The 25,275-nt window shown below is 43.0% G+C and overlaps 1 protein-coding gene across 3 annotated transcripts in view; it reads right to left on the reverse strand.

The window, feature by feature from the left end:
* ccnd2a (cyclin D2, a) overlaps window positions 1–25,275 on the reverse strand; it is a 39,810-nt gene that overhangs the window by 7,807 nt on the left and 6,728 nt on the right. The window contains exons 1-4 of one of the 3 annotated variants that reach the window (XM_029523817.1): window positions 14,089–14,887; window positions 12,436–12,651; window positions 9,275–9,434; window positions 2,116–2,264 (exon numbers count right to left, since the gene is read on the reverse strand). In XM_029523817.1, coding sequence (XP_029379677.1) covers window positions 2,116–2,264; window positions 9,275–9,434; window positions 12,436–12,651; window positions 14,089–14,262 — 699 coding nt within the window. In that variant the 5' untranslated portion in view covers window positions 14,263–14,887. Of the gene's footprint in view, window positions 1–2,115; window positions 2,265–9,274; window positions 9,435–12,435; window positions 12,652–14,067; window positions 14,888–25,275 lie in introns of those variants that run through there. The other 2 variants (XM_029523816.1, XM_029523818.1) reach the window with 2 other exon arrangements.

Genomic DNA, 25,275 nt, shown 5'->3' on the forward strand with positions numbered 1-25,275 from the left:
CGCTGCTGGTCAAAGCCAAACACAGTATATTATGTGTACACATTTAGACTCAGGTTCGTACCACCGACCTGATGATGGCTGTCAAAAATGAGGTTGCGGCCGCCCTGGGATGTTGAACTTATGTATATAGTGGTTCAGTTTTGGGGAAAAGAAGGCAGGGTAAGTGTTAAAAATGACACAGTCAACGATCACGGTTTCCTCTTTTTAGTGTGAGAAGGTCTAAATGTTCAGATAGTGTCAAACTGGAAAAACAGCAACAAAGCCACTTATTAATGAGGGCACAAATCGCAGTCAATATAGTGAACTATCTTGAGACTAGACTTTTTTAAATATATATCAGAAGTGGTACACAGGCCTGATATACATTTTTGAGTAACTTTATGAATCAAAGGATGCCTCATGCATAGTTTTCACTGGCTTCTTAACAGCTTGTGCTAATGCGTTTTATATATATTGAATTAGGAAGACTGCCCTCTGCTCTGCCTCCTGTGTTTACTGCCAGCCACGGCTTGTCTGAATCCAGGAATGTGAGGAGTTGATCATACAGACACAGAGTGACTTAATTCCCTCAAGTCTAAGACCCTTGCAGCCTAAAAACACTGAGTCCCTGTACTGCTGAGGCCAGCTATTTGTTTTTCCTCAGCTGTTGAGCGAGACTTCACACAGCTCGCACCAGAGGGAGCCATGCTCTCCAGCAGTAACGCATTATGGACCATAGGAGAAGATGAGAGAGGGCTGGTTGTTGTGAGGGAAGCATGACACCCCCTCAGTCTCCTTTTCACACTTTTAACAACTTTCTTCCACCTCCTTTTGGGGCAGAATTTAACACACCGGGGCTCAGTGTCACGGCCTTTGATCTGCTCCCTATGCAGTTTGTACACAGAGCTCAAATGTTCATGTTTATATTAAGTTGGCCATTACTAACCAAAAGCCTTTTTTATCATGTTTGCTGTTAGGAGTCCTCTTGCCAAGGCAGAGGCCTCACACTGGTGCCGGTCCCTCAGAGCTGCTCTGCGGCTTCCTTCTGTTTCTGAACAGTTAGGATGGACCAAAAGTAGGAGACAAATTTTTCCACAGAGACATAATAACTTCAGTTATCACCTCGCAGCTCTACTGTCCTCAGTCTTTGCATTGCTGCCCACCTATTCAACCTTGTCGTGAACTAGAGCGAGATGGAGCCCTCTTCCATCCGTGTGATGAAAGCCAGGCATCACAGAGCCAGTAGAGGCCCTGCCTGTGTTTGGACTCAACTCACCCAGCACCGTAACATTCACCGTACCCAGACAGCCACACAACGGCCTGGCCAGCATTCCTGTCAGTGACAGAGTATACTGTATATGTGCTCAACCTGGCTGGATTTAGAGGATTCTTTATATGAGGGAGAAGCTGGACTTGTCTGATGGAGGAGAAAAGAAACCTGTCATGCTTTACCTCGCCGAGCTACCAAGAGTACGACAAAGGAGACTACAAAGAAACATACACAGTTATACTTACATGCATATAACTTCTCTTTTAATCTTTTGTTCTCATGACATATATTGGCAGACACCATCCCAGAAATGGGTTTGTGGGAAACTAAATCTGAGCGTGACATTTCAACATCTAAGCTACTGTCTGTTGCAAACACACAACCTCAACAAGCACAAGGGGTTTCCTAACTGTTGAAATAAATAACAGGGATAGTTTCCTTCAAGTGAGTCTTTGTATTTACTTGTTGACTGTAACATATTTCAAAACCGTGTGTGGGGTAATTAGATGAGTTACTTGAGGCATTTTACAGAGGATATAAACTGATGGAAGAAATGAAAAACATCAAACGGGCAACATCAACTGATTCAGCTTTGAATCATCGAGTCACCGATGTAATTGCGAGTGGATAAATACCACTGAACACCTAACTTGTGCTTGCAAAGACACAAACATTTCCTCCTCCTCATCCAAGTATTACTCAGAAACATCCCCCCCCGATGTTCCAGACACACGAATCAAGCTCTCGCTGTAGCTAAACCTTGACTAACAAGACCACACTGGGATTCTGCGTTTCAGTAAATGTCGAACCTCACCAAGCTGCAACGGGTACTCTAGATATGACTGTGGAGTATAAAATAAACTCACCACTTCTGTGTTAGTAATTTTGGCCAGCAGGTCTGTCAGACTGTCACCCCACTGTGACTGGTCAGCTGAATCCAGCTGTAGGCCGCAGATCGCTGCCCCCACGCTTCCTGTGGCAATCATGGAGGGAGGATACATGGCGAATCGGAAATCTGTCAGAGGAAGAAATCAAGGTTGAGTGAAATTTGTTTTCAGTGATACATTTATTTTTTTTTTTATTGTTGTTATTCACCTGGTGCAGTTTGTAAATTACTCTTTCGATTTATACACTCCACAAAAAAAAGGGCACAGATACATCCCTCCCAGAGACAATATTATTTGGTAATCTAGCAGTCAGCTAATAAATAATCCTTCTATTGTACCAGGTCTGAACGCAGCGCTCACTAATGACCAGAGGCCTGGATAATGAGGGTTCACTTGGCTTGTAAAGGAGCTGAAAAGCAACCACCCTCACCAGCTCCCCACCCCAGTCCCCCTTTCCCCAGCCCGGCCCCTTTTCTTCCATCTCCTGAGTAAATCGTGTGCTCACTGAAAAAAGCCCCATAGCGCTTGGAAAGGGAGGAATAAAGAGGCTCAGTGCCTCTGCCAATGCTCACTGCTGTAGGTCCTTTTTCCACGTGTGGTCACAGGCGTGCGTCTCAAAGACCAATAACCTTGTTAGCTCCCCTCACTGTCATTCATAATGCAAATGAGACAGCTTGTGAACGGGCCAGAAGCCCGAAAAGGCAAGGCAACTGGCATACAGGGGGAGAGTGAGAGCGAGAGAGACAGACAGACAGGGAGAGAGAGAGAGAGAGTTCTTCTCTTCACACACACATGCACGCACGCACACGTGCGCGCACACACACACACACACACACACTCTTTTCTGTATTTTCTCTTTATAGCTTGCTCAACTTCTACCTTTCTTTTTGGACAACACATGGCCTGCTTAGATGGGGGCAGTGAATGGCACACATGCCCCAGTCTTTGTTGCTACAACAGGCAGTGGTTTGCATTGGCGGCCCTCCTATCTTTTAGCATATTAATAGAGTCGCGGACCTGCGAGAGGGAAGGCAGAAGAGTGTGACTCCATTGTCCAGAGTCATCACCTCATTTCACCCAATTGAGAGACACAGCATCCATCTCCTCTCTGCTGATACCAATTCAGCGAGACAGGCTGGACAAAGACTGTGGCTGAACAGAGGAGGGAGGGCAAAGGGGTCAATGGGGGGAGGAAGATGAAGAAGGAGGGACGGACGGTATGGCGACAAGGCAACAAGGAGAAAAGTGGGGAAGGTGGTGGGCGTGGTGAGAGAGGAGAGGGTGTAGACAACTCTGCTGCACATCACTCTCAAGTCTGTGTCCAGACTCTTGTGAGGTTTTGGAAGAAGAAAAGAGTCGCCCTCCAGTGACCCTCACCTCCTGCCTCCCATCCTCTACCACCTCCCCCCGCCCCCACAAGTATGCCTCTGTTCCTGGGCCACCTATGGGCTGGAGGAGTGGGCAGTGGGCATAGAAACAGCCTGCACATTAACATATTGCCATATTCAATTGCAAAGCAAACTGCGTGCAATGGCTCTGAAGGAGATTTTTCTTCCTCGATTTTTTTTTTATCTGGAATCAAAGAGGTAGGTCCTTTGATAGCTGTAAAGGCAGCCCCTCTCTGCCTTTTTAACATGCACAGCCAGGCGCTTTCTCATCTTGTGGGCTCAGTGTTGACAAATAAATGAACTTATTATACACCCCTGTGTTAGCTGCTGGGCCTCTGCCAAGGGGCGATTTATTAAAGGCTACCTTGAGCCAAGAGGAAAGAGCACACAAAGCCCCTCGGCATTACATCACTTCTGTAAGAGCACAACTTTCTATAGAGGGGTAAGAGGACAAAGGCATACGTGGATTTACTGTACGTGTGCAGAGAGTGCAGACTGACAGGCAAGGAGGCAGACACCTCCAAGACACAGGCGAGCAACAATGCGCCAATTCCTACATGCTTTAAGATGCAGACAGGGACTGACACTAACACACACACACACACACACACACACAGCACAGATGTAGGTTTGTGGGAGAGCTGAGTGGCGGGCAGTGGGCAGCAAGCTGATTTTTCGCACTCAAGACAAGACAGGTCTGTAGCAGAACAAGGACGCGCGCGTGCAGCCGATACAGGCTGACACTCGGGCCTGGTGGCTGCTGCATGTGGGGGGAAGAATGGCTGTATTTTAGGAGGCCCTCATTGATATTCATGTTGAGGATAAACAGTGTATGTAGCTGAGTGGGGACGCCTGCGATGGAAAGCTCCCTGTGAGCAGCGGCTGGCTGGCCTGGCCTGCACGCCTCCCCCCCACCCCCCCTTCAATGGCCCTTTCTCCTCCCTGTGCCCCCTCGTCTCCATTCCTCCGTGTTCCTACCCCGTGAAACTTCATCCTCAGACCTCTGGTCACACAGTCTGCTGCCCTATATGGCCCACTCCTCCTGGGTGGCTGCGATGCACAGTATGCACATTAAACTTGTAAATTAATTAAAGTTGGAAAGTTGAACAACAGCCAAAATAAGAAGAAAAAAAAAAAGCTCTCTTTTTCACCCTCTCCTCTCTTTCCACAGCCATAAATCAGGGTCTTGTATTCTATACATGTAGCTCTTATTGACCTTGTTTATCAAAGGAGCAGCATTGCGAGGACCCAGGGCTTGTTGACTGCTTAAGGCCAAAAACAAACATAATTTTGGGATTGGCATGACAGTGTGCTTCGCCGTTAATGCAACACAGCCCAGTAGTCAAAACAACTATGTGGTGAGGCGGCTCAGATGGTCCACCTAGTGTAGTACACAAACAACTTCCCAGTCTGGCTTGATGTAACATGGGGACAAATCACCAATAACTTAATATTATCTGTTATGCTCTATTAGCGCTTGTTCCAGATTGTCACTCTCTGAGACAAACAGAAAAACAGAACTTGGGAGAGTCTGAGTCATGCACCCTACTCAAACTGGGATTTTTAATTAATTTCTCAGAAAACAACATTCCTCCTTAATTGTAGCATCCTGTGACAACTCTCCTTCATATCCACTGTCAGAGCTACAGCCCTGAGGTGCTGGTACCATCAGTGATGAGGAGGAAGCAGATTTGGATTAGGGTCAAGGAAGGATGGATGGTGGAGAACCATAAACTGTCTCACTGTATTTGTGTATCTCCAATATGTCTGTCTATTGCAGATGGCCCGATAGAGGTCTTTAAAACCATCTCACTTGGAAAGGTTGTATTCATAGAGAAGGAATAAAACTAACTGACACTATTTTGACAAATGTTTTTAAATAAAACAAGCTGACACCAACATTCAGATAACAAATATTAGTCTTTGCGGTTCACATTACCTCCAAAGTAAGCTTTTAAGTTTCAAAAGGTTTTGATTTGTAGAGCTTTTTGTGGGATAATTACAGCATCCTAAGAAAAACCTCCCTCCTTGTGTTTCTGCTGTGAGTCAGCTGGCCACAGTATATATAGTGTGGAGTTGATTTTACCAGAGGAGGTGAAGGAGGGGGGGCTCAGGACATGCCAGTCGATGATTCACTCTGCGTGTCACATTTTTGGGTGCATACTGTCAGGAAGCTTCTTCCTGCTTCATCTGTTGACACTGCAGCCAGACCGGATGTGATTCCTCACATCAGTGGAGCGTGTGGAGGGATGATACTCTGTTGGGCCAAGTGGCTAATTTGTTGAGGTTCTGACTCATCAAACATGAAGGGGGTTTTATGTAAACAAACACCAGTCAAGACCTTTTCATTGACCACATCTGAGATGAATCATTCATCTCCAGAATGTCAAGCTGGCCCTGGAGGGGATTCTCCATGCAGCAAGCACTTGGAGAGGAAGCTACAAGGAGCATTCCTGCCTCTGGACCAGTGAGACTTAACAGCCAGAATGAAACAGGACTCATGAGTCATGTCAGAACGTTTGAGTGGTCACGGCTGCATAAAACTGGGCATCTTTCTCCCTCCCGTATTTGGGGAACACAACTTGGAAAGGGGAGACAAACTCTAAATTTGTCCCTCTCTGATGGCAGCTTTGGACTGAAACTGTGTGTTTCCGCATTACTTTGGAACAAAAGTACGAGATCCAACTAGAAGCTGTGCAACAAACTAAACAATGAAGTATACTGTACACTGAATCCAGCACATCTGTGGAAAGGTTCAGAAATGCAGGATTTATACTTAAAATATTTGTACTTCATAACAAATGTAACAAAGCTCAGCTACACTACACAGAAAGCCTTTCCCTTGCAAATCTGTTACAAGTGGGAAAGTGAAGCCATGCAGCAAAACCACACGCCTCTCATGTCTGTTAGCAAGTGAATCATTAGTTTGTACCGACTAACTAGCATCAAGCAACTTTGCACAATACAACATGCCAGAAAAAAACAGCAACAAAACAGAATCAGAATCTATTCATCGATAAAAGAACAAACACTCAGTTCCTTAAATCTCTTGTTATTTACATCCCAACTTGTAGCAAAATGGTCACTGTGTCTTCCAAGACAAATGAGTCTCTTAAACAGCACTGTTGGCTCCAGCCCAGAATTTTCTTTTGATCAACTTCTATGACTATTGTCACCATTCCATGCATACCATTACAGAGAGGGCTAGTGGAGTTGCTTTAAAAAAAAAAAAAAAAAACATAATCCCCGGCAATATGGCAAGAAGACTGAGCTCAATAACTGCTGCAGACAGGTTGGGGTGCATCTGTCTGCCCCATGCGCCCCGTCCATTCTCCCACTTTACCTCAATTGAATAATAATAGAAGAGGAAGCTCAGAGTGCTTGGTGTCTGTGTGTTGGAATGGAGGTTCATAATCTCCCTTAATGAGCTTGTTTCTGGGCTATTATCCGGCGGCCTGCCTGAGGGAAGCGCTGGTGTTTCCTATCAAGTGGCCCTGCAGCGCTGACCCTCGCATGGCTCTGCATATGAAATGTAAGGGCCAGGCCTTTTGTCTCCTTTCACTCAGCCTCTAGCTGAGTCCCTGAGCCATTTGCATAGTCGTGAATGGACCAGCCAATGTTATTAATTAATACAGAGCCAGCCTGCGCCACCTGACAAAAATCCCACCGAGTGGCTCGAACGGAACTGTTTCATCAAAAGAGAGGAGCCATTAGGAATGAGAGGCCTTATTCTCCACTTCTCCTCTTCTCTCTCTTGTTCTTTTAAAAACAGAGAGCCATGGTTTTATGCATGTTTTCTTTTTCAGTATGGGGCAGCAGTGGTGGGAGTCGTGGTGACTGCTGGGTTGAATGGACTGTATGAAATGGGAGGGCCACAGGTGACCCGTTGTCAACTGTCTTGTAAATGTAAATCCTCCTGAGAGATCTCCTCCTTCTGCTGTCTTTACCTTCTCAGCTTCGCCCAGAGGATGTCTCAAGGAGGATTCTCACCAGATAACCCCAAAGATTTACGGCTGGGAACGTTCCACAAACGAGGTTTCGAATTCCCAGAGATCTTCAGATGCACCAAATTGTTGACTCACTCACGCTCCCTCTTTCTCTGACTTGCCCTCGCTCTGTGTTTGCCTGGATACATGTCTGAGGAGAGCATACGCTGATAAATGGCCTGTTGCTAATCCAGAGCTATCTCCAGAAAGTCTCTCTTCTACAACACAATGTCGGGAGGACGACTCCAGGAGGCTTGTAAATTTATTTCCACTGCCTCATTGAAGCAATTAAGGACAAAGTGCAGGCTGAGTCTTTCACAATGTTGCTTTGGGAATAGATCAGATCACCGACACACTGTCATTCCTCACATTAATCTGCTGGCACAAAATAAGGGGTGAAAGATGGCGGGGGAGACAAGGAGAGGAAGAGAGCAGGATAGCGACTGAAGGAAAGTGAGACAAAGAGGAGAACAGAGGCTCTTCTTAGAGATAATGCAAAGATAAACTTTTGCTGCGCCGTTTTCTCACCCAAAATCAATTGTGAAATCTTGTAGATGGGCACAAGGAGCTGCTTCCCACGAGGGCCTGCGGGTAGCGTTTCCTCTCAGGCCTACAGAAAAGGAAGCTGCTACTGCCGGTGGTGATGGTGGTGGTGGGGTCACACCGACAGTTGAGGAAGAAAGGATAACCCAAACCTAATTGTAGGTGAGGTGCGTAATGTTCCTTATCATGTTAACGTAAAGACTTGAAGGTGCTAAGGACCGGCTGAAGTGCTAGTTTCCTCCTACCCCCACCTTCCTCCTTCTTCAGAATGAGGTGTTGGAGTTGACACAAACAGGAGAAACCTGCCCTCTCCCTATAGAGAATCTCAGCATGGGAAAGCTATCATGTCCTCCAGCTGTAGGGCGGGGTGGCGTGAGAATTTTAGGAGGTGGTGGTGGAGGGGGGGGGGAGCAGATATTAAAACATGACATGCCTTCGAATTGGCAGTGCAAAGACAATACACTCCTCTGGTTTTCCCTGACTCCCCTGTCCTCTCCTGTGTCTTCGAACTAGCCTTCTCTTAAGATCATGTTAAGGACTCCCCGTCCCTCCCACAACTCTATGGATGTTTGATCTTGAGGGAGCAATTCAACTCAAGAGCAGAAAGACAATGCTCTGCCTGCCTCCAGCCTCCTGTCCATTCCTCTTCTCAACCCCGTGCAACATGGGAATGCACCTCTCAACCAGGCAAAATCTGCTTTGAAGTGTTACTGGATGCTCTGGAAGCCGCTGTTATGTCTCTAAAAACGTGGTCACATATCAGCCTGGGAGATAACAAATGACAGACATCAGACCAAAGAGTCTAAAGGCTGAACTGTCACATGACACATGCTTTTCTATGGCGGAGTATTTTCCCATTGGAGTAATGCATCACCCATGAGCTACTGCGGGCCGTGACTGCCCCACAGCACACCTCTGCACAGAGTTGTTGCTGCATGTTGTTGAGCGAGCAGATGAAGATATTTTGCAACATGAGAAAATATGTTGATGCAAGCCATCATCACTTGATTTGACTTGGCTGCTTATCCATGATCAGTGTCACTTGCAACACCAATAAGAAAAAAAGAAAAAGATGAGAGTGGATATCGACACGACGATGCAGTCTGTATGCTCCTCTTTTGGAATCATTCATCCAGTTGAACGTCACAATTTATTGGGACAAACATCTGATAATAATATGGGGCAGAAATGTGCGCGGCATCAGCTCCCATTGGGTCCTACCTGTGGCACAAAGGGCGATGAAGGTCTGGACATGCTTGCGTATAAGGGCCAGCTTATCCTCGGGCAACGGCAGCCTCCTCACAATGTGCTCAATGAAGTCGTTTGGTGTCACTGCTGCCAAGTTCCACTTCAACTTCCCCAACACCACCAGTTCCCATTCCTGGATAGAGAGTTGGGGCAAAAGGCAGGGCCAGGGAGAGATGACCAAAAATGAGAAAGACAGATGATGTGTTTGTGACAGAGTAAAACCACAACAACAGTTTACACCCAACACAAAACTGCAACTTTACTGCAGTTGTTCATCCTGTTGCACTGCTGCCTAAAGCATGCAAGTGTGACTCTGTGGGCCCCCTGGTCCTGTACAGTGGTGAATGTGCGGAGGTTAAGCATTATTGTTATTACATTAGTCTATGCTTGGCCAGGCCTGGAACAGAGAAACATCAGCAGCGCCACCAACCCAGGTGACCTCACAACACTGTCTCCCTCCCAGTCTGTCTGTCTGGCATCTGGGGACTCTCCAAAAGAGGCACACCACAGGTTTTACTGGGTGTGTGTCATGAAAAAGGATAGGAAAACTGTTCCTGTTCAGCGGGATCAGCAATAATTGTGTTTTATCTTAAAAAGTTGTTCAATATTTCATCCATCTCAAGTGATCTTTCATTTAAACTGACCAACCCCTTCAGTGGAAGTTAAGGTGAAAAATGTGACCTCCAATCCTGCGTATGTAAAATTTAACAAAGGATTAGAATAGCAACCCATTTTTTGGGATTTAAAAAAAAATGGGTTGCTATTCCTATGTTAAATTTTACATACACAATGTCACATGACAAATATAGATGAAGACTTTCAATCATGTGCGACATATTTATGGCTCAGGAAAACACAATCTCTGAGGTGAAAACCTTTAACTCAAACATTGGTCTGTATCAAATTTGCCAGAGTGGACTGCTGTCATCTCAAATAATTTCAACGTGGATGCTTTGGGAAAATGTGATGATACATGCAAAGCTTAGATGAGTGTAACGTGGGTGGATCACTAGGTGTGGTGTTCTCTTTTCTTAGACGGTATTGTTACTTTCACTTCCTAGAGGAGGTGATTAGTGGAAGAGTTGGTGACTAATTTGGGAAAAAATGTCGTGGTTTGGTTCCGGACTGCAGCCTTGTGACTAGAACTATGGATGCTCTTCATTTTCCCCTTAAGAGAGAGTGAGAGTGAGACCGCATGGACTCAGTCATGAGACAATTCAACATGGCTGCCGTTGACCGTGCTTACCAGTCTGCAATTTTCTAATCAAAGTGACCTTTCTAAGCCTTGGAAATGTTTTCTGATCTCTTTAAAGTCAGGGACGAATAAAGGGTTGTTTTTTTTAAAACAAAGATTTTGTCCTTTAAGGCCACCGTCCCTCATTTTTGAGTGAACATCAAAATAAAAGCCCTTCCGCATTATAAGGTGAACGATGTCCTCCTCTGAGGCGGACTGGAGTTATACTGTCAACAATAACACAAAGATTCAATTATGCAAATGATAATGCCCAGCAGAGGTTTCTGGCTCCTCTTATCGACATGGCTGCCTCCTGCTCTCAAAAGCCTTTTCTATCAGTGCCAACAAGCAAGATTCAAGCCTGCAGTAAGGGCTGCGACAAACCTTGCAACACAGGCCCTATGCTAACACAGGGCACCCACTTCCTTCTGCTACTGCCTCTGGCCCCACCTTCTGTGTAACATTGCGGTTCTCTTTACAAGAAATTGTTACCAAAGATGAGGACAAAAAAAACGATCACATGCCCTGAGCAGCTGATCTCTGTTTCCTGTATCTGCATGTCAGCCAAAATACAGCCTTATACAGAAACATTGAGAAGAGGCCTCAGCAAATCAGCTCAAGCAGTGAGGGCTTTGTCGTCCAACTGACCCTAAAGGTAGGACGACCTCAGTCTTCTAACAGCGCAGCAGCAATAATGTTTTACACGACTCCACCTGAGACTCTTGTTAATGCACATTCTGTTTACTTGTCCAACCTATGACTATACCACACTGACCATTGAAGCCTTCACCGAGGAGAGAGGAAGAAATTAAATCTGACACGACGTCCTCAAGCAGAAATACATTCCAGAAAAATTATCAGAAGCCAAAAAACCAACGGCAGCCCGTCAGGAACCTGAATAAACTGCAGCAATCAGCCTGCCGGGCAAAGCCGCCAGTCAAGCAATGAGGCCGGCCTACAAACATCAACCACGTCTGGATCATAATATGTGGCCTCTTTCACAACATGGGTGGGATAGGCTGTTGTTTACTAAGGAATGTTTATGTAGCACCACAGAGCAGTCGGGGAAATACTTATCTGATGTGAAAGTGAGTTAATTAATTGCTTTGTGCTGGTGAAAGCAGCTGGTGTTATCAGGCCAAAGAGGTCTTATCAAATAAATAGGAGACGGACGACTGACATTTTTGTTGCTCTAAAACATACAAAACTTTTACACCATCATCAGTTCTGTATGCGTAAAATACACAGATATAACGTTTGTTCTGTGAGCTATTTTTGCACATTAAAAACCCGTGAGAGTCACAAATAGTTCAGCATGACATAACATCAGAAATGTGTGCATCCATGGTTATTTTTGGATGAAGCCTAAACTGTAAAAGGCAAACTTGAATTTCTCTGTCTCTCTCTCTCTCTCTAGCTGACAGGAACAGTCAGAACTTTGGCTGGAGTTCAAGCTGACCTCGTTGCTCTGTGCAAATATTTGCCACAAGATGGCAGTAGAGACCACTACACAGACTGAATAAATACTGTAAGCCCAGAGGGGCTTGTACAGTAAAGAGAGCCCTTGTGGAACAATTCACTGTGGAGCTTTTTGCTTTTCATGGACCTTTGATGACGGCACAATCCAAAGTGGAGACTGAACAGATTTGGTCAAATGAGAACAATGTGATGTTTTCACTTGTATGGTTAAAATGGACACAATTTAAATGCATTGAAACAGCTGCAATAAAAGCTTTGAAAGGAAACATTTTTTTTTTTTTTTAAGAAAAATGAAAAAAATAAAAATGCCAGAAATGTCATGAGACTGGATTTGCCTTAAACCTGCTGGTGATGACTGCAGGAATCCTCAGATATGTGACTTTGCCTTTTAATGAAATGCACTGAAGCAAACGTTGCTTACCAGCAGCTCCTGTGGTCTGATGGAGTTATCTGTGTAGATGCAAAGCTTCTCTGCAGTTAATGGACGAGTCTCTTTCAGTTTGGATGCAAGAAACATGCAGACTGCTCCCAGCAGCTGCAGGTTACACTTTTTGGTGGGTACCACGGCTAAAAATCTGTCTAAGTAGTTCATGGCCAAGGGAAAAACTTCTTCCTCGCACTTCTGCTCCTCACAAACCTGAATAAAGACACAGCAGACAATGCAGCAATGTTCAGCTTTTGGAATCGGTAACCCGCCCCGCGGTGACCTGCCTGATCTTCCAGCACTTCAAATGTATAGAAAAGTTTTATGTTATAACGAAACAAAAGTCTAATGACATAAAGAGCACATATAAATTCAATGACACACATAGTTGGGGCCCGGCCAAGAATTTGCGCCCAGCCCTAATCGGTTGCGACATCATAAATTAATTCGAAATAGATGATTTTACAAAGAATGAAATAAGTCTCAGACACAGACTGTCAATAGAGTCACATTCCTGCAGTTCATTGACTAAGAAATGAATTCAAGTCACAATCAGCCGAGCCAAAAAACACCCCGACAGCGCAGCACACGGAAACACACTTTTTTTCATTCGTCATATTTTCATAAAATAATTAAAAATACAAATAAATTATCTAGACCCGTTTTTTTCGCATCATAATGTTCGGGGACGTCTTCCACATCATACCCGACAATTCGGATCCAAATCCACACACGGTAAATATGAATAAAATGTCAAAATAAAAGCAGAGTAGCAAGAGGTCGGTATGATTTGCGTCACCGCCGAGCCGATATGTTTATTTCAAAAATTAATTAAAAATCTCCGGTCGCTCTGAGCCTGACGATATTTACATGAAAATAAAGCTGGAAGCCTCGAGTTTGTTTACAGACGGTTGTTGATCAGAAATATTGGAAGAAGGGGCGGAAATCGAACATAATTCCAGAGAGAGACGGTGCGACGGGGGGAAGCCCTAAAGGACAGATAAGGCCCTCGCCCCTTCCGACATTTAAAATAGATACCGCAACTATTCGCAACGCTTTCTCTGATTATTTCTACGTTATATGGACACCAGAGAGCCTCTTCTGTCAAAGCCGATGGGCTTTAAGCGCTGTTATTGCGTTTATGACACTGTAAAGTCCTCTTTAAAGCACAAGCGCTCCTGTAAAAAACCAACATGGCGATAGAACAGCGCAGGGCAGCATTGCTTTGGGGAGTGCATACGTGTGCATGGAAATATTCAGGCTATCTAAAATAATAACATTAAAGAATCAACAGGCAGCTTGTACAGGCACCGCAGCGACCACGGGAAAGAAATGATCCGCTGTCACAGATATCACAGCTCGCGTTTTCAGAAACGCAAGTCTTCACGAGCGGACTTTTTCTTTTTTTTTTTTTTTTTTTTTTTTTTTTTTTTTAAATGGTAAGAAATGACAGAAAATCACGCATTTGGTTAATATGAGGGCTAAACAGTCGGAAATGAGAGCCGTGGGTCTGACCTGCTGTCCGTAAATTGCAAACAAAGCTCGGCAAAGCAGCAACGAAACAAATCAGGAGGCTTTTAAAGTCGAGCACGGAAATAATACTTGTCAGCACTCGATGTTTCGATATACCTCCAACATCCATGTAGCGACCATCCTCCTCATAAACGGTTGGATATCTTTCTGGACGCCTTTGAAATAGGAATATTGGGGTAGAAATCTCTCCTCTATAGTCAACAAGCTCTGCAGGACTCTTTCATCGCGCAGGAGGTTCGGATCGGGACGAGCTCGTGTGATGGTGTCCATTTCGAGGCAGAGCAGCTCCATGGTGCTGGTGCTTTCACCTAAGTCACAAAAAGTAGGATTTCTCTCTCGGAAGCGTTAAAACAGTGTTGTGGGGCAAAAAGGCAAAAGGATGGCAGGGAAAGTCTATTAGAGGCATAAAAAGTGAGACTGCAGGGGCTCCGTAAGAGTAAGTCCTGCCTCTCCTTGGTGAGAACTTTTTCCTCTCTCCCCACAGTGCGCCTCTACTTCATCCGCCTGGCCAGATCAGTGCATTTAGCCTGCCCTCCGTGCGCCACTGACGCAATTCACTTCATTAGCCCACCTCTGCTGCAGACCAGACGCAACATGCTGCACTCCCGTTCTTCTTTCTTTCAACTCTGACGTGTTGGACAACTCTCTGCAAACTTGTTTCATTTCAGAATTTAATACGCTGACACTTTCCCCAAAGGACACTTCCATCAGTGACCAAAGAGGCAGAAAAGGTCGAAATTGACTATTTGTTTTAGGCATTTATCGGATAGTTTGGGTTGAAATAAACCAGTTGGACAGACGGATAGAATTTATGGATTTAGGAAAATATGCGAGTGATAAATGTCACAGGAGAGCAAGCTGTAGTCGGACAAAAGGAAGGCTTTCCTGTGTTTCTGTGCATTTCTGAATGATGCTGCTTCAAATGGTGAGGAAGTGATAGTATCACTCAACATTTTTCTAAATCTTCCATGTTATTTATTGCTGCATTATAATTAACACATATCTAAAGCACTGAGAGCCTTTAACCACACTTTACCGAGTAAAAGGCAGCAAATGCCCCCTCGTGAAAGTCATTTCAACATTAATTTGGACCAAGAAAGAATAAAAAAAAGGGAAAAAACAAATTCATCTTGATTTGTCCCTACAGCAACTTCTCAGACAGTTTTTTTTCCCAAACAAACTCAGAACACCTCTGCAGAGGATGACGCATGTAGACTGCACATATGTGGCCATAAAGTCTACACACTAACTTAGAGAGGCAAGTGCGAGTTCACGAGCACGCGCACGGGACAGAACCACCCACTCACACACACGGACACACACATGGTCTTACGATCTATTTTTTTTATAGCAGCCACAGCCTTCTTGTGGTGAAAGAGATAGCTTTCTAGGAAATGTGAAGCAGTGTTAAACTTTTTTCTTGCATAATCTGTTCTTCAAGATAACACAAAGATGCGCCATTGCCTTTCTTTGTGCAGCCCAATAAAATAAACCAATTGCCCCACTCCTACAAGAATCACTTTTTTTTCTTTCTTTTTTTTTTTATTTTTTCCCACCCCAAATTAGACTTCTGTAATAATTTACATGGAAAAACACGCAGGTGGAAACGAAGCTGAGAGTCTAAGTCAATGGAAGGGATAATTAAAAAAAATGACTGCCAAATGATTTAGCTTCACATACAGTCACAAAGAGAATCTGCATGGGTAAATATGCTAATCCCTCTCCTATTCTTAGTCAACTTCAAAGAAGGAGTTTTGAAAGAAACAAGACCGCAGTGCATCAGGGGAAGAGTGGGGACTGTAAAGTCCTCACAGCTTTAGAGCTGTTAATTTCCATCTGAAGCTTCTTGGTTATAGCTATGCTAGTGAGAAAAGTGGGGGAAATGTCTCTTTAAAGTTTTTTTTTTTCCCCCAGCCTAAGTTGTTTCCTCCTCCCTGTGTCTCTATTCGCATAGCCAATAGTTCCCCTGCGATTGTTACTGGGCAGACTTCTTCTATAACCCCCCCTACTACCACCACCCCCCTCCACGCCCCCCCCCCCCTCTCTCTCTCCACTGATCTGGTCATTTATCAGTCTCTCGCCTTTAATGGGTGTCGCTGCTGCTTTAACAGCCGATCCGACTCCCACATCAGTGTCTTCAGTGGCATCACCAACCAAAAGTTTCATGAATAACAACGAGAAATGAAGAAGCGGCTCAGAAACTTTGAAAATCTTTGGATTATTAACTAAAAATGTCCGTGTCTTTAAATGAGATCAGTCCACTGATCATCGACATTCAAGTCTCCTCAATAAGATGAACCAAACATGAAGCCAGAGGAAGGAAGATCGAAATCTATATATATATATATATGTGTGTGTGTGTGTGTGTGTATGGGTGTGTGTGAGTGTGTGTGTAAAAAAAAAAAAGATTTCTACACAGTTGATTTAAATTGTTTCTAAACTGATATCCTCCAAGGAAGCAAACCCGGTAGAAAATCTTCCTTTGGAGAATTAAATGATCACATTTCTACTTTGACACATACAAACTGAGAGGAAGAAAAGCCCAGAGCTGTCCTGTGGCTGATGGAGCTTAAATAAAGGAATAATGAGGCTGAACGGGAGCAGAGGCAGGTGCTCCAACCAAAGCTGAGCCAGTCCACACAGCCAACAGCATCAGGAGCCTCCAGCTCTCCAAGATGCGCAATTACGCATCCCAGAATCACAAAGCCCAACTTGTAACCATCAGCCCTTACAGGTATGATCACATTTCTCTTTGGTACAAGTTATCTATTTATACATCAGTTCAATGTCATCAGTAGCAAGCATTGCACAATCTTTAGATCAAATTGTCTTTTTTAAAAAAAAAAGTGGGTGAAGGATTAGTAAATTGAAAGTGAATTAAAAAATAAATAAAAATCCATCCTCTGGTTTTAAGGACAGCTGCAGCCAGGACACCTAATTCAGAAATCATCACGCAGCAAAACGCATCTCCATCTCCTTTTGCCAATCATGTTGGGAAAAAATAATTAGTGAAGAATCAGTGCTGCATGAACACACAGTTGTTTTGCTGCAGCGGAACAGTGACACCAGCGGCTCCTCTGAGTGAGATCAGAGCCAGCAGCAGCGCATTTGTTCCCGGAAGCGTCCAATTACCATATCAGAATAAAAACGGAACACACCCCGCGGGTTAGAAACGTTCATAACTTCTATTTGACCCGACACAGTCAAAAGGTGTAGCCCTCCGAAAGGGGAGCGGTCAATACCCAAGTTTGAGAAGTTTGCCGAAATTCCCGTTCCGCACACTGCAAGAAATATCAGCCTGGACTGATGCTTTTATGCAATTTCAACTTCTGAAATCTTCCCTTTTTGTTTTATATTATTTTATTTTATTTTTGAAGCCAAACTTGAGAAAAACCAGCCAAAGACAGATGGGTGAAGTCCTCTTATTTGATATTAATTAAATTGTGCTATTTCTTGGAAATCATTGGAGTTAATTGCCTTTAAATACATTATTTTATTGACAAATTTATTCAAGAAAATTTCCGAAATAAAAGCAGCGAAAACAAGCCGGATTATTTACCTGCTTTGTTTCTAACAGTAATAATATTAAATGAGACTTAATAAACGCTGCTGGTCACTTTTTGCAGTGCGGACCGACCTGTGACTCATCATCGCACCTTTCACAGTTTCTAGCGCCGTCAGAAGCAGCACCCAGAGGCGGATCACATCTCGGACAGCAGAGCAGCACTTTCTGCTCTTACCGACACCGACACGGGAGTCACGATGCTGGGAAAAAAATGTCCCACATGACACACGAGCAGTGTCGGAGGGGGAAATTGTCAAGAGTCCTGCTGAGCTGCAGAAGCAGTAGAGAAATGAGAGCAGCTCAGGTCTCAGTTTTCTGCTGCAGATAAACTGCCCTTCAAAGTTTACTTTCTGTGACTCTGTCAGGGCATCTTGTCGATATCCAAGCGTCCAGGAAAGGAGAAACATTCATCCTTTCATCCCCAAAATTAGCTGAAAGATCATTTTTAAGTCAGAATTCAAGAAATACAAAATCTTTAATTTGATAAAAGATAACAGCAGTAGTGCAAAGCACATTTATGTAGATTATTATTGTTATTTTTTTCAATGGGCTTCCCATTCATCGACCTACAAATCAGGCTGAATTGAACCAGAATAGACAATGCAGACTCTTTAAAAAAACAAAAAACAAAAAACAAAGGTTTCCTTTTTCTTTCTTTCTTTCTTTTTTTTTTACTGTTGCTAAACTAGTTTAAATAGATAACATCTCTTCAGCTATGTGAACAGTAAATACCTCAAACACATGCTAAAGACAGCACACCTGCAGCACCAGGTCAGCAGCTGCTGAAGAGAAACTACGCCTAATTTTACCATGAAATTAATCTAAATTTAACACTATTAATTAAAAGACTGCTCTGGTGTTATTATAAAGGCTTCCTAACTCATTACAATGTTTCAAAGAAACATAAATATGAAAGAGAGTTGATGCAACAAGAAAACCTTGGTGGATTTTTTTTAAATGTGAAATTCCAAGCTTTATACATGTGTTTATATACACTTGTTGAGACTGCTGTACATTATCATTATTTTTTTATCATAACTGATATTAAGAATAATTTTTTAAAGATTTTTGATAAAGGTATTAACAGACCAACTATTAAACATTACTGTTGAATGGCTGAAGAACTGACTGATTTATTGAAACTAATTCAGATATTTAATTATTTTTAAGAAAATGACATAAATAAAACAAAATATTTCATTCTTAAAATTCAAATGCGCTCATTTCTTAATTTTCTAGACAACAAATTTGTGGGATATAGTCTTCATTTAGATTCTATGAACATATAACATGTAATACTATTAAATTAAAAATTGAATTAATGCTTGCAAAGGTGGAAAATCATCGGAGAAGAACAGATTTAATGCATTAATCATTGGAAATTTAATTTAAAAAATATGTCCTCGTGTGCACGATCATAATAGAGGTGTTTACAGTGGGAGAAGAAAAAAAAATTCACATTAACATGGAAGCAGTTTATCCCAACAGTCAAGCAGCAGGTGAGCCAGCCCCAACATGAGCATCCAGCAGTCTCCTCCCTGCTGCAGCTAACTACAACCCTAAACACACTTCCTGCCTGGTGAATGAAGACAAGGAGAAGACGACAACATCCAGCAGCACAAACACACCCTCTTCGTGGCTTATGAGCAACTCTATAACAAACTCAAATTTAACGAAAAATCTAAAATTCACAGTCATTTTCAGATGTTGCACACACTTCCACTTCGATCCTGAGAAGCTCCGCATGATCCCGGCTGATGAGTCACGATTTGATCTCCATAAAAACATCATTCAAATGTTTGTATCATTTGTTTATCAAGCTCACATTTCCCCATTTCAGCCGTGGTTGAATAACTGCAGATGTGTGTGCCAGAAAACAACAATACAGAGAAAAACCTGCTCATCCATGATCAAAAAAACACCAGACGCCACGCAAAACTTTTCCAACCGAACTGTTTGAGCCGTCACAAACAGTTTACCAGTAAAAATGTATAAATATTTGTTTAAAAAAAAAGAAAAAAAGTGTATATTGTGTCTTGTATTGTGTGTAATGGCTCAAAACTCCAGATGATCCACAAAGTGCTTCAGTGTGACACTTTTCCAAAACGCATCGTTTTAAATGATTTTATCTGACTCTACATGTATCACAAGGCATCCCAGACGAATTAACCAGATGACGCGCAGAAGAGCTTTCAGCATCAAACAGATGGGTCAAACGCTCTGTCATCACAGGATGGACACTGTCCGCCACTGCCTGAGCATCAGCAGAGCTCCCACCTGATTCTCGATATCGGACCAGAAACCAGCTTTCTCCGGAGCACCATGAGGTGATCGTTGCCTTATTTTGGGAGCCGTTCTTCGGATTTTAATGTGAGTGTTTCCAGCAGTTTAGCGAAGCTTGTCACTGACATCTCCACTAACCACCTGTGGGATTTCTCCCCCTCCATGACTGATGTTACAACAATGCGGCTTTGGCACGGAGCACTTTGCCTTGCAGACTTCTCTCAGACTCCCTCAGAAATTCTTTATGCAAACATGTCCTCCCGAATTCTTTGAGACATGCCCTTATCTCATTAACTGAAACAAGAAACAAGGTGGAGGGGAAAAAAGAGAAGAGGCTACGAACAAAGTCTTGACTGTCGTCCTTTGACATCGTCGGTATGAGATGTTGACTGCAAGATGCTGGGGGGTGGGGAGGGTTAGGGTTAACCCCCCCTCGCCTGTTGAAAAACAGCCATCCAACTCAGGTTAGACACCTTTCAGAGAGTCGGGTCAAAATGCATCCGCTGAGAGTACAATGATGTTAACAGGCATGCAACTGATCAGGATCGTAGACCGGAAGAATGCGTGTGTGTGATCCACCCCTCAAAACATTTTCATTTACTTTATTAACTGTTCAATCATTCATAACACCTCCACAGATCGATTTTTTTTTTTTTTTGGATGACACATTAATGATTACATTTTCTGCGGACAAGGTTGGTGAGCTGATAAAGTTACACCCAGCGCGTCTGAGTCAGAGAAAAACTATCCCAAATGTGACGCATTGCGTAAATGTTTAATTGACTGAGGGAACTTAACTTGTCTTGACTTCATTTTAATAGAAAAAGAAAAATGTCCGAACAACATGCAGGAGCCTGCGTGTCTTTGCCGTACTAAGAACGGGCTGAACATATCAGCACTAGCTACACACCAAAAACCTCATATTGCAACAGTCACTACCTATTGACTGTATTTCAGAGGGAGTGACCCTCTGAGTCAGGCTTATATAGTTATCATCCAGAAAGTGAATAATTCACTGATTCCTCAGTTGACTTGACTTCTCGCTGCTTCACGTCATATTTTGTCTGTGTTGCTGTCGAAAACTACACGTTGACCATAAATGCCTTTACAGCTGATGAATAAGTGCAGCAGTTAGGATGTCGGCTTTCCGTTCCCTCCTCCTGCCTAAATGTCCCTCAACTTTGGTTTTCACCACGCTGCAGGTGACTGTTCAGAACATGGACTCCAGTCATTTGCACACTTTCCACTTTGTTGTCACAACAAAAAGGACCAAACCTTTAACTGTGGAAGAATTTTCTTTTCCGTTCATGCTCTTGACAAAGTAAATGTTCATCTTTTCACACATAATCAGCCCTTCAGGAGAGTCGATAATGCAAAGTGAAAGCATCATTAATAGCTAAAAGCAGCTTTTGGATTAGATCTCAATCCATCACAGATGTTAGCGACGGCTCGTTGAGAGACAGATTAGGTTCTACACAGATTGTGTGTTGGTCGGGGAAGGTGTGCCACTGAAACAATAGTGTCTGGTAGCTCCGGCCAAACCTTCAGTTAACTCAAGAAACACACCGTCTGGTATTCATTTACCTTTTTTCTACCCCCCGCCTCATTCCTTCATCCCTGCCTTCCTCCCTCCTTCCATCCCGACCCTCTTTCACATGCTTGACCCCGTCTTTTGAACTCCAACAACCTTTCATGCGGTCATCAAATCTGGGGCCAAATGAGCCAGATAGAAATGTTGGTCCTGCTAAATAATATCAGTATTTCCTCAGCAGAACGGTGAATCAACCGCTTTCTTTTCTGTTTCTCACACTTTTTTTTTTTTTTTCGGTCTCTGCATAAAAGCAACAGTGAAGGTTGCCTCGCTCCACAAGGAACAGGGCCGAGCGGCTCAGCTGCTGCTGCTGCTGACTCTTCCCCTCCAGCTCCTCCAGGATTTTCCCATGTTCATATCACTAGCCCTTGACTTTGTCACTCATGCAACAGCTGCTTGCTGATACCACATCACAGTTCGAGCCTATTGCACTCCCTTCTTTCACTACATACAACGAGAACAAAGGCAATGGAAATCCAGCTGAGTCCTTGGTGCAGTCTACAAGGGCTACCAGGGAGTCAAGACAGTAACTACATTTTTTTTTCTAAAAGCCCAACGAAAACAAAAAAAAAAAGAGAGAGAAACTTCAGATTGTTTTAAAATTGTGTCTGTTGGTGAATGAGGGAGGGTCAACATCCTGAGCATGTCCAGATGGGATCACGACAAGCTCAGACTAAAAAAAAAAGAAAAAAAAAAAAGAGGGAATTAAGACCAAATAGAGCTCACATCTTATCACTTCAGCTCATTTGACATTGAAATCAGAGAATCACAGAAATGACTAATGTACACACACGCAAGATATGACGGACTGTGTCGTTATTACAGCCATGAAAACGGTACAGCATAGTAGATGATGTGAGAAACGTAGCTGCACAGTACACAAAGGGAAGAGTGACAGAACAAGGAAGTTTTCATTGATTAACACAACAATTAAATCCACTGTAATCTATAATTTGTATGCTGCTCCCTGTAATAAACCAAAGAATAAGAAAATTAAGCATGTAGAACAGCCAGCCACACGCAGACGTAAAAAAAGTTAACCATATAGTTCCCAAAATAACCCAAGCCAATAAAACCCAAAACCAAAAACCAAACATAGTGAACACCTGAGCATATTCAGACTCACACAGCATCTAGTCACGCTTCTGTTGCTCTTATTTCCATATCTCTGCTGCAGATGGTAACAGGTGGTACAGACAGTGAGACGTAAAAAACAAAAAACAAAAAACAAAAGAACAGCGCGGAGATGAGCACAAGATTACGTTTCCAATTGCAGAGGGTTTCCCTCCTGCATCAGGTGCTCACCTATTTCCTGTCGCTAATAATAACAGCGCTCTGCTTTGGGAAGAGGGGCTTAATGGAGAAATCACGTGTGTGTCGGAGCTAAAGAGAAGATGCAGGTGCACAAAACAGAAGCACTTAATCAGAAATGCAGCAACAATAACAAAAGAAGACACCCACAGTGTATCTGATCTTCTTTATGATCAATAATAGAGACAAATCGGGGGGGGGTCACTCCTGCGGCTCCCCTGGCAGGCGTGCAGCTTTATTACAGCACCCCACATGAATGTGCACCATCCTCCACTGTGGATCAGGCTGCAATAATCTGATCCTTTTGGGAAACTGAGGTGTTGGACTGTAATTTATAGGCCGTATCTTTCAAGTCTTTCCCCGGGCTCTGCTGGTGGCGTCAGCCCCTGAGCCACTGTATGTGTTTAATGGATACATGTGTCGCTCCCTATCTCGCTCTCTGAGTGGCACAAAGGTAAAGGGAAGCTTAACAGCCTGGGAAAAAGTTGAACAGTGTGAAATTACCTTGATCCAAAGATTCCTGCCGCATACCAGCCCAATGAACCCATAACAGAGCAGGCACTCAGTCAGAGAGCTTTGCCTGCAGGGAACAGCTGAGACATTACAGAGGGGGAGGGAGGGGGGAGGGGGAGGAGTGGGGGGTGGTGGCGGTGGTGGGGGGGGCACATAGGGAGGTGAAAGAAAGATAAATGGTAGCAGGAGAGAGGCCCACCTCTAGTAATCTCTAGTCGTCTTACAGTGGTAGGGGTCAGTGTGACTATCTAATGTACATCCTATGATAACGCTGGACAACTGGTAGGTGGGGCACCACTCACTACGGTTTAGTCAGATTTCACACAGAGAGGCTCTTTCGGGGAAATCTAGAAGGAGCAGCTGTAGAGCTGTAAAATGTGGATTTCAGATGTGTCACTTTCATGAAGAACTTTAGTTGTATTTATGCTTTTTCTTTTCTTTTTTTTTTTTTTTTTTTTGTATGCAGCCGAGGAAGAAATTGAAAATTGAAATTGTAATCTGCTAGACTTCCGCTGACTTATCTAAAATAAAAAGATTCAAGACACATAAATGTTACTGTAAAATAAACAAGGGAGGGCTCTGTGATGGGAAAGCATTTCAAAGAGTTTATTTAGATGGATTCAGATGCTTGTTGACCTACTTGCCTTGGCCCGAGAGCCATGCTTTGATGGCCTGGTAAGAAGCATGTAGGGCAAAAATGTGACGCTAAAGCATCTAAAGTTAAAAGAGGCTTTGAATCGGGTTCAATGCACAAACAAAAGCCTTGTTGTGCAAAGAACGACTCTTATTCTTCTACTTCTTTTACTACTTATCCTGCATGTCTGCTTTTTCGTATTTTTGATTACTTACATTTGGGTTATTAAATATAACTCAAATATGTCTCTCTCTCTCTCTACATATATATATATATATATAGAGGTGACTATTGGATGCATTGTCGCTGTTTTACAAATGTGGCGGTATTTATGTTATGAATGAATCTCCATTTTCTTAAAGGTGCTCAGCGTTCGCGTTTTCTGTTTCTACATAATCAGCGTTGACATGACCAGCTGCTCACTTTGAAGTAATGCTGTGAATTCAGCAACAAACTTCATTCACTAAGAAAAAAAAAAAAATTGTCATTATTATTATTATTTTGCCCACAGACGGACGGGCGAGCTGAGGGTTAGTCGAAATGTCGAAACTCTTTATGTGCTTCTGATAACTGTAGTCCAAATTTGATCATTTAAATGAACACACCTCCATATTGCTTCATTAAACATTTTAAGATTTTTTTTTTTTCATACAACTTTTAGATTAACATTTTATTAAAGCGATTGGTCTTTTCTAGCTTTTGTGTGAAATCAAGTACCAATGATTAGCAAGCAGCAAAGCAAAAGAATAAAAACATTTATTCTGTTTAGTGGGTTTCTTTGATGAAATAAAGACAATCTTACATCTAAATATAGTCATATGAATCGTGGCAGATGGAGGTTAAAGACTGTTGCCTCGGTCTCAGACTCAACAATGAAGGGATAAAGTTTGTGTTGGTAGAGGACACACAAAAACACTCCTGCTTTCTTGCACTGTTCCTCTTTCACTGTTTTTAGATGCAGTCAATGTCATGCTTCCTGATACGGCAGTCAAATACCAGCATAACCTATTGGACAAGAGGCTAAAGTTCTCTGTTAAATTATTTTTGGTTTTTGAAAACAAAACAAATGTCTAGTCACTGTTGAGGAAAATCCCAGTTCTAAAGGTGAACCACGATTTGGAATTTTCTATATCATTCACATTAAGGTTCCTGAAATGTAACAATTTTTAGGTCAATCTTAAAGAAAATATAACTAAATACAAAAATAAATTAAAGAACGCTTCCTTCTGCCTTTGGTTCTTGGTAATATCTTTCAGGAAATATTTTCATAGGAATTAGAATATTCTAAATCTTTAAATAAAAATGTGTTTTAAATAAAATGATGCATCTATTAAAATAAGATTTTTTTTCTTGTGCCATTAGCCCTGAGGGGCTTCCACTGCTGCCAATGACACATCATCCCCAAGA

The sequence above is a fragment of the Echeneis naucrates genome, chromosome 16 (genome assembly GCF_900963305.1).
Source record: "Echeneis naucrates chromosome 16, fEcheNa1.1, whole genome shotgun sequence".
NCBI classification, from domain to species: Eukaryota; Metazoa; Chordata; class Actinopteri; order Carangiformes; family Echeneidae; genus Echeneis; species Echeneis naucrates.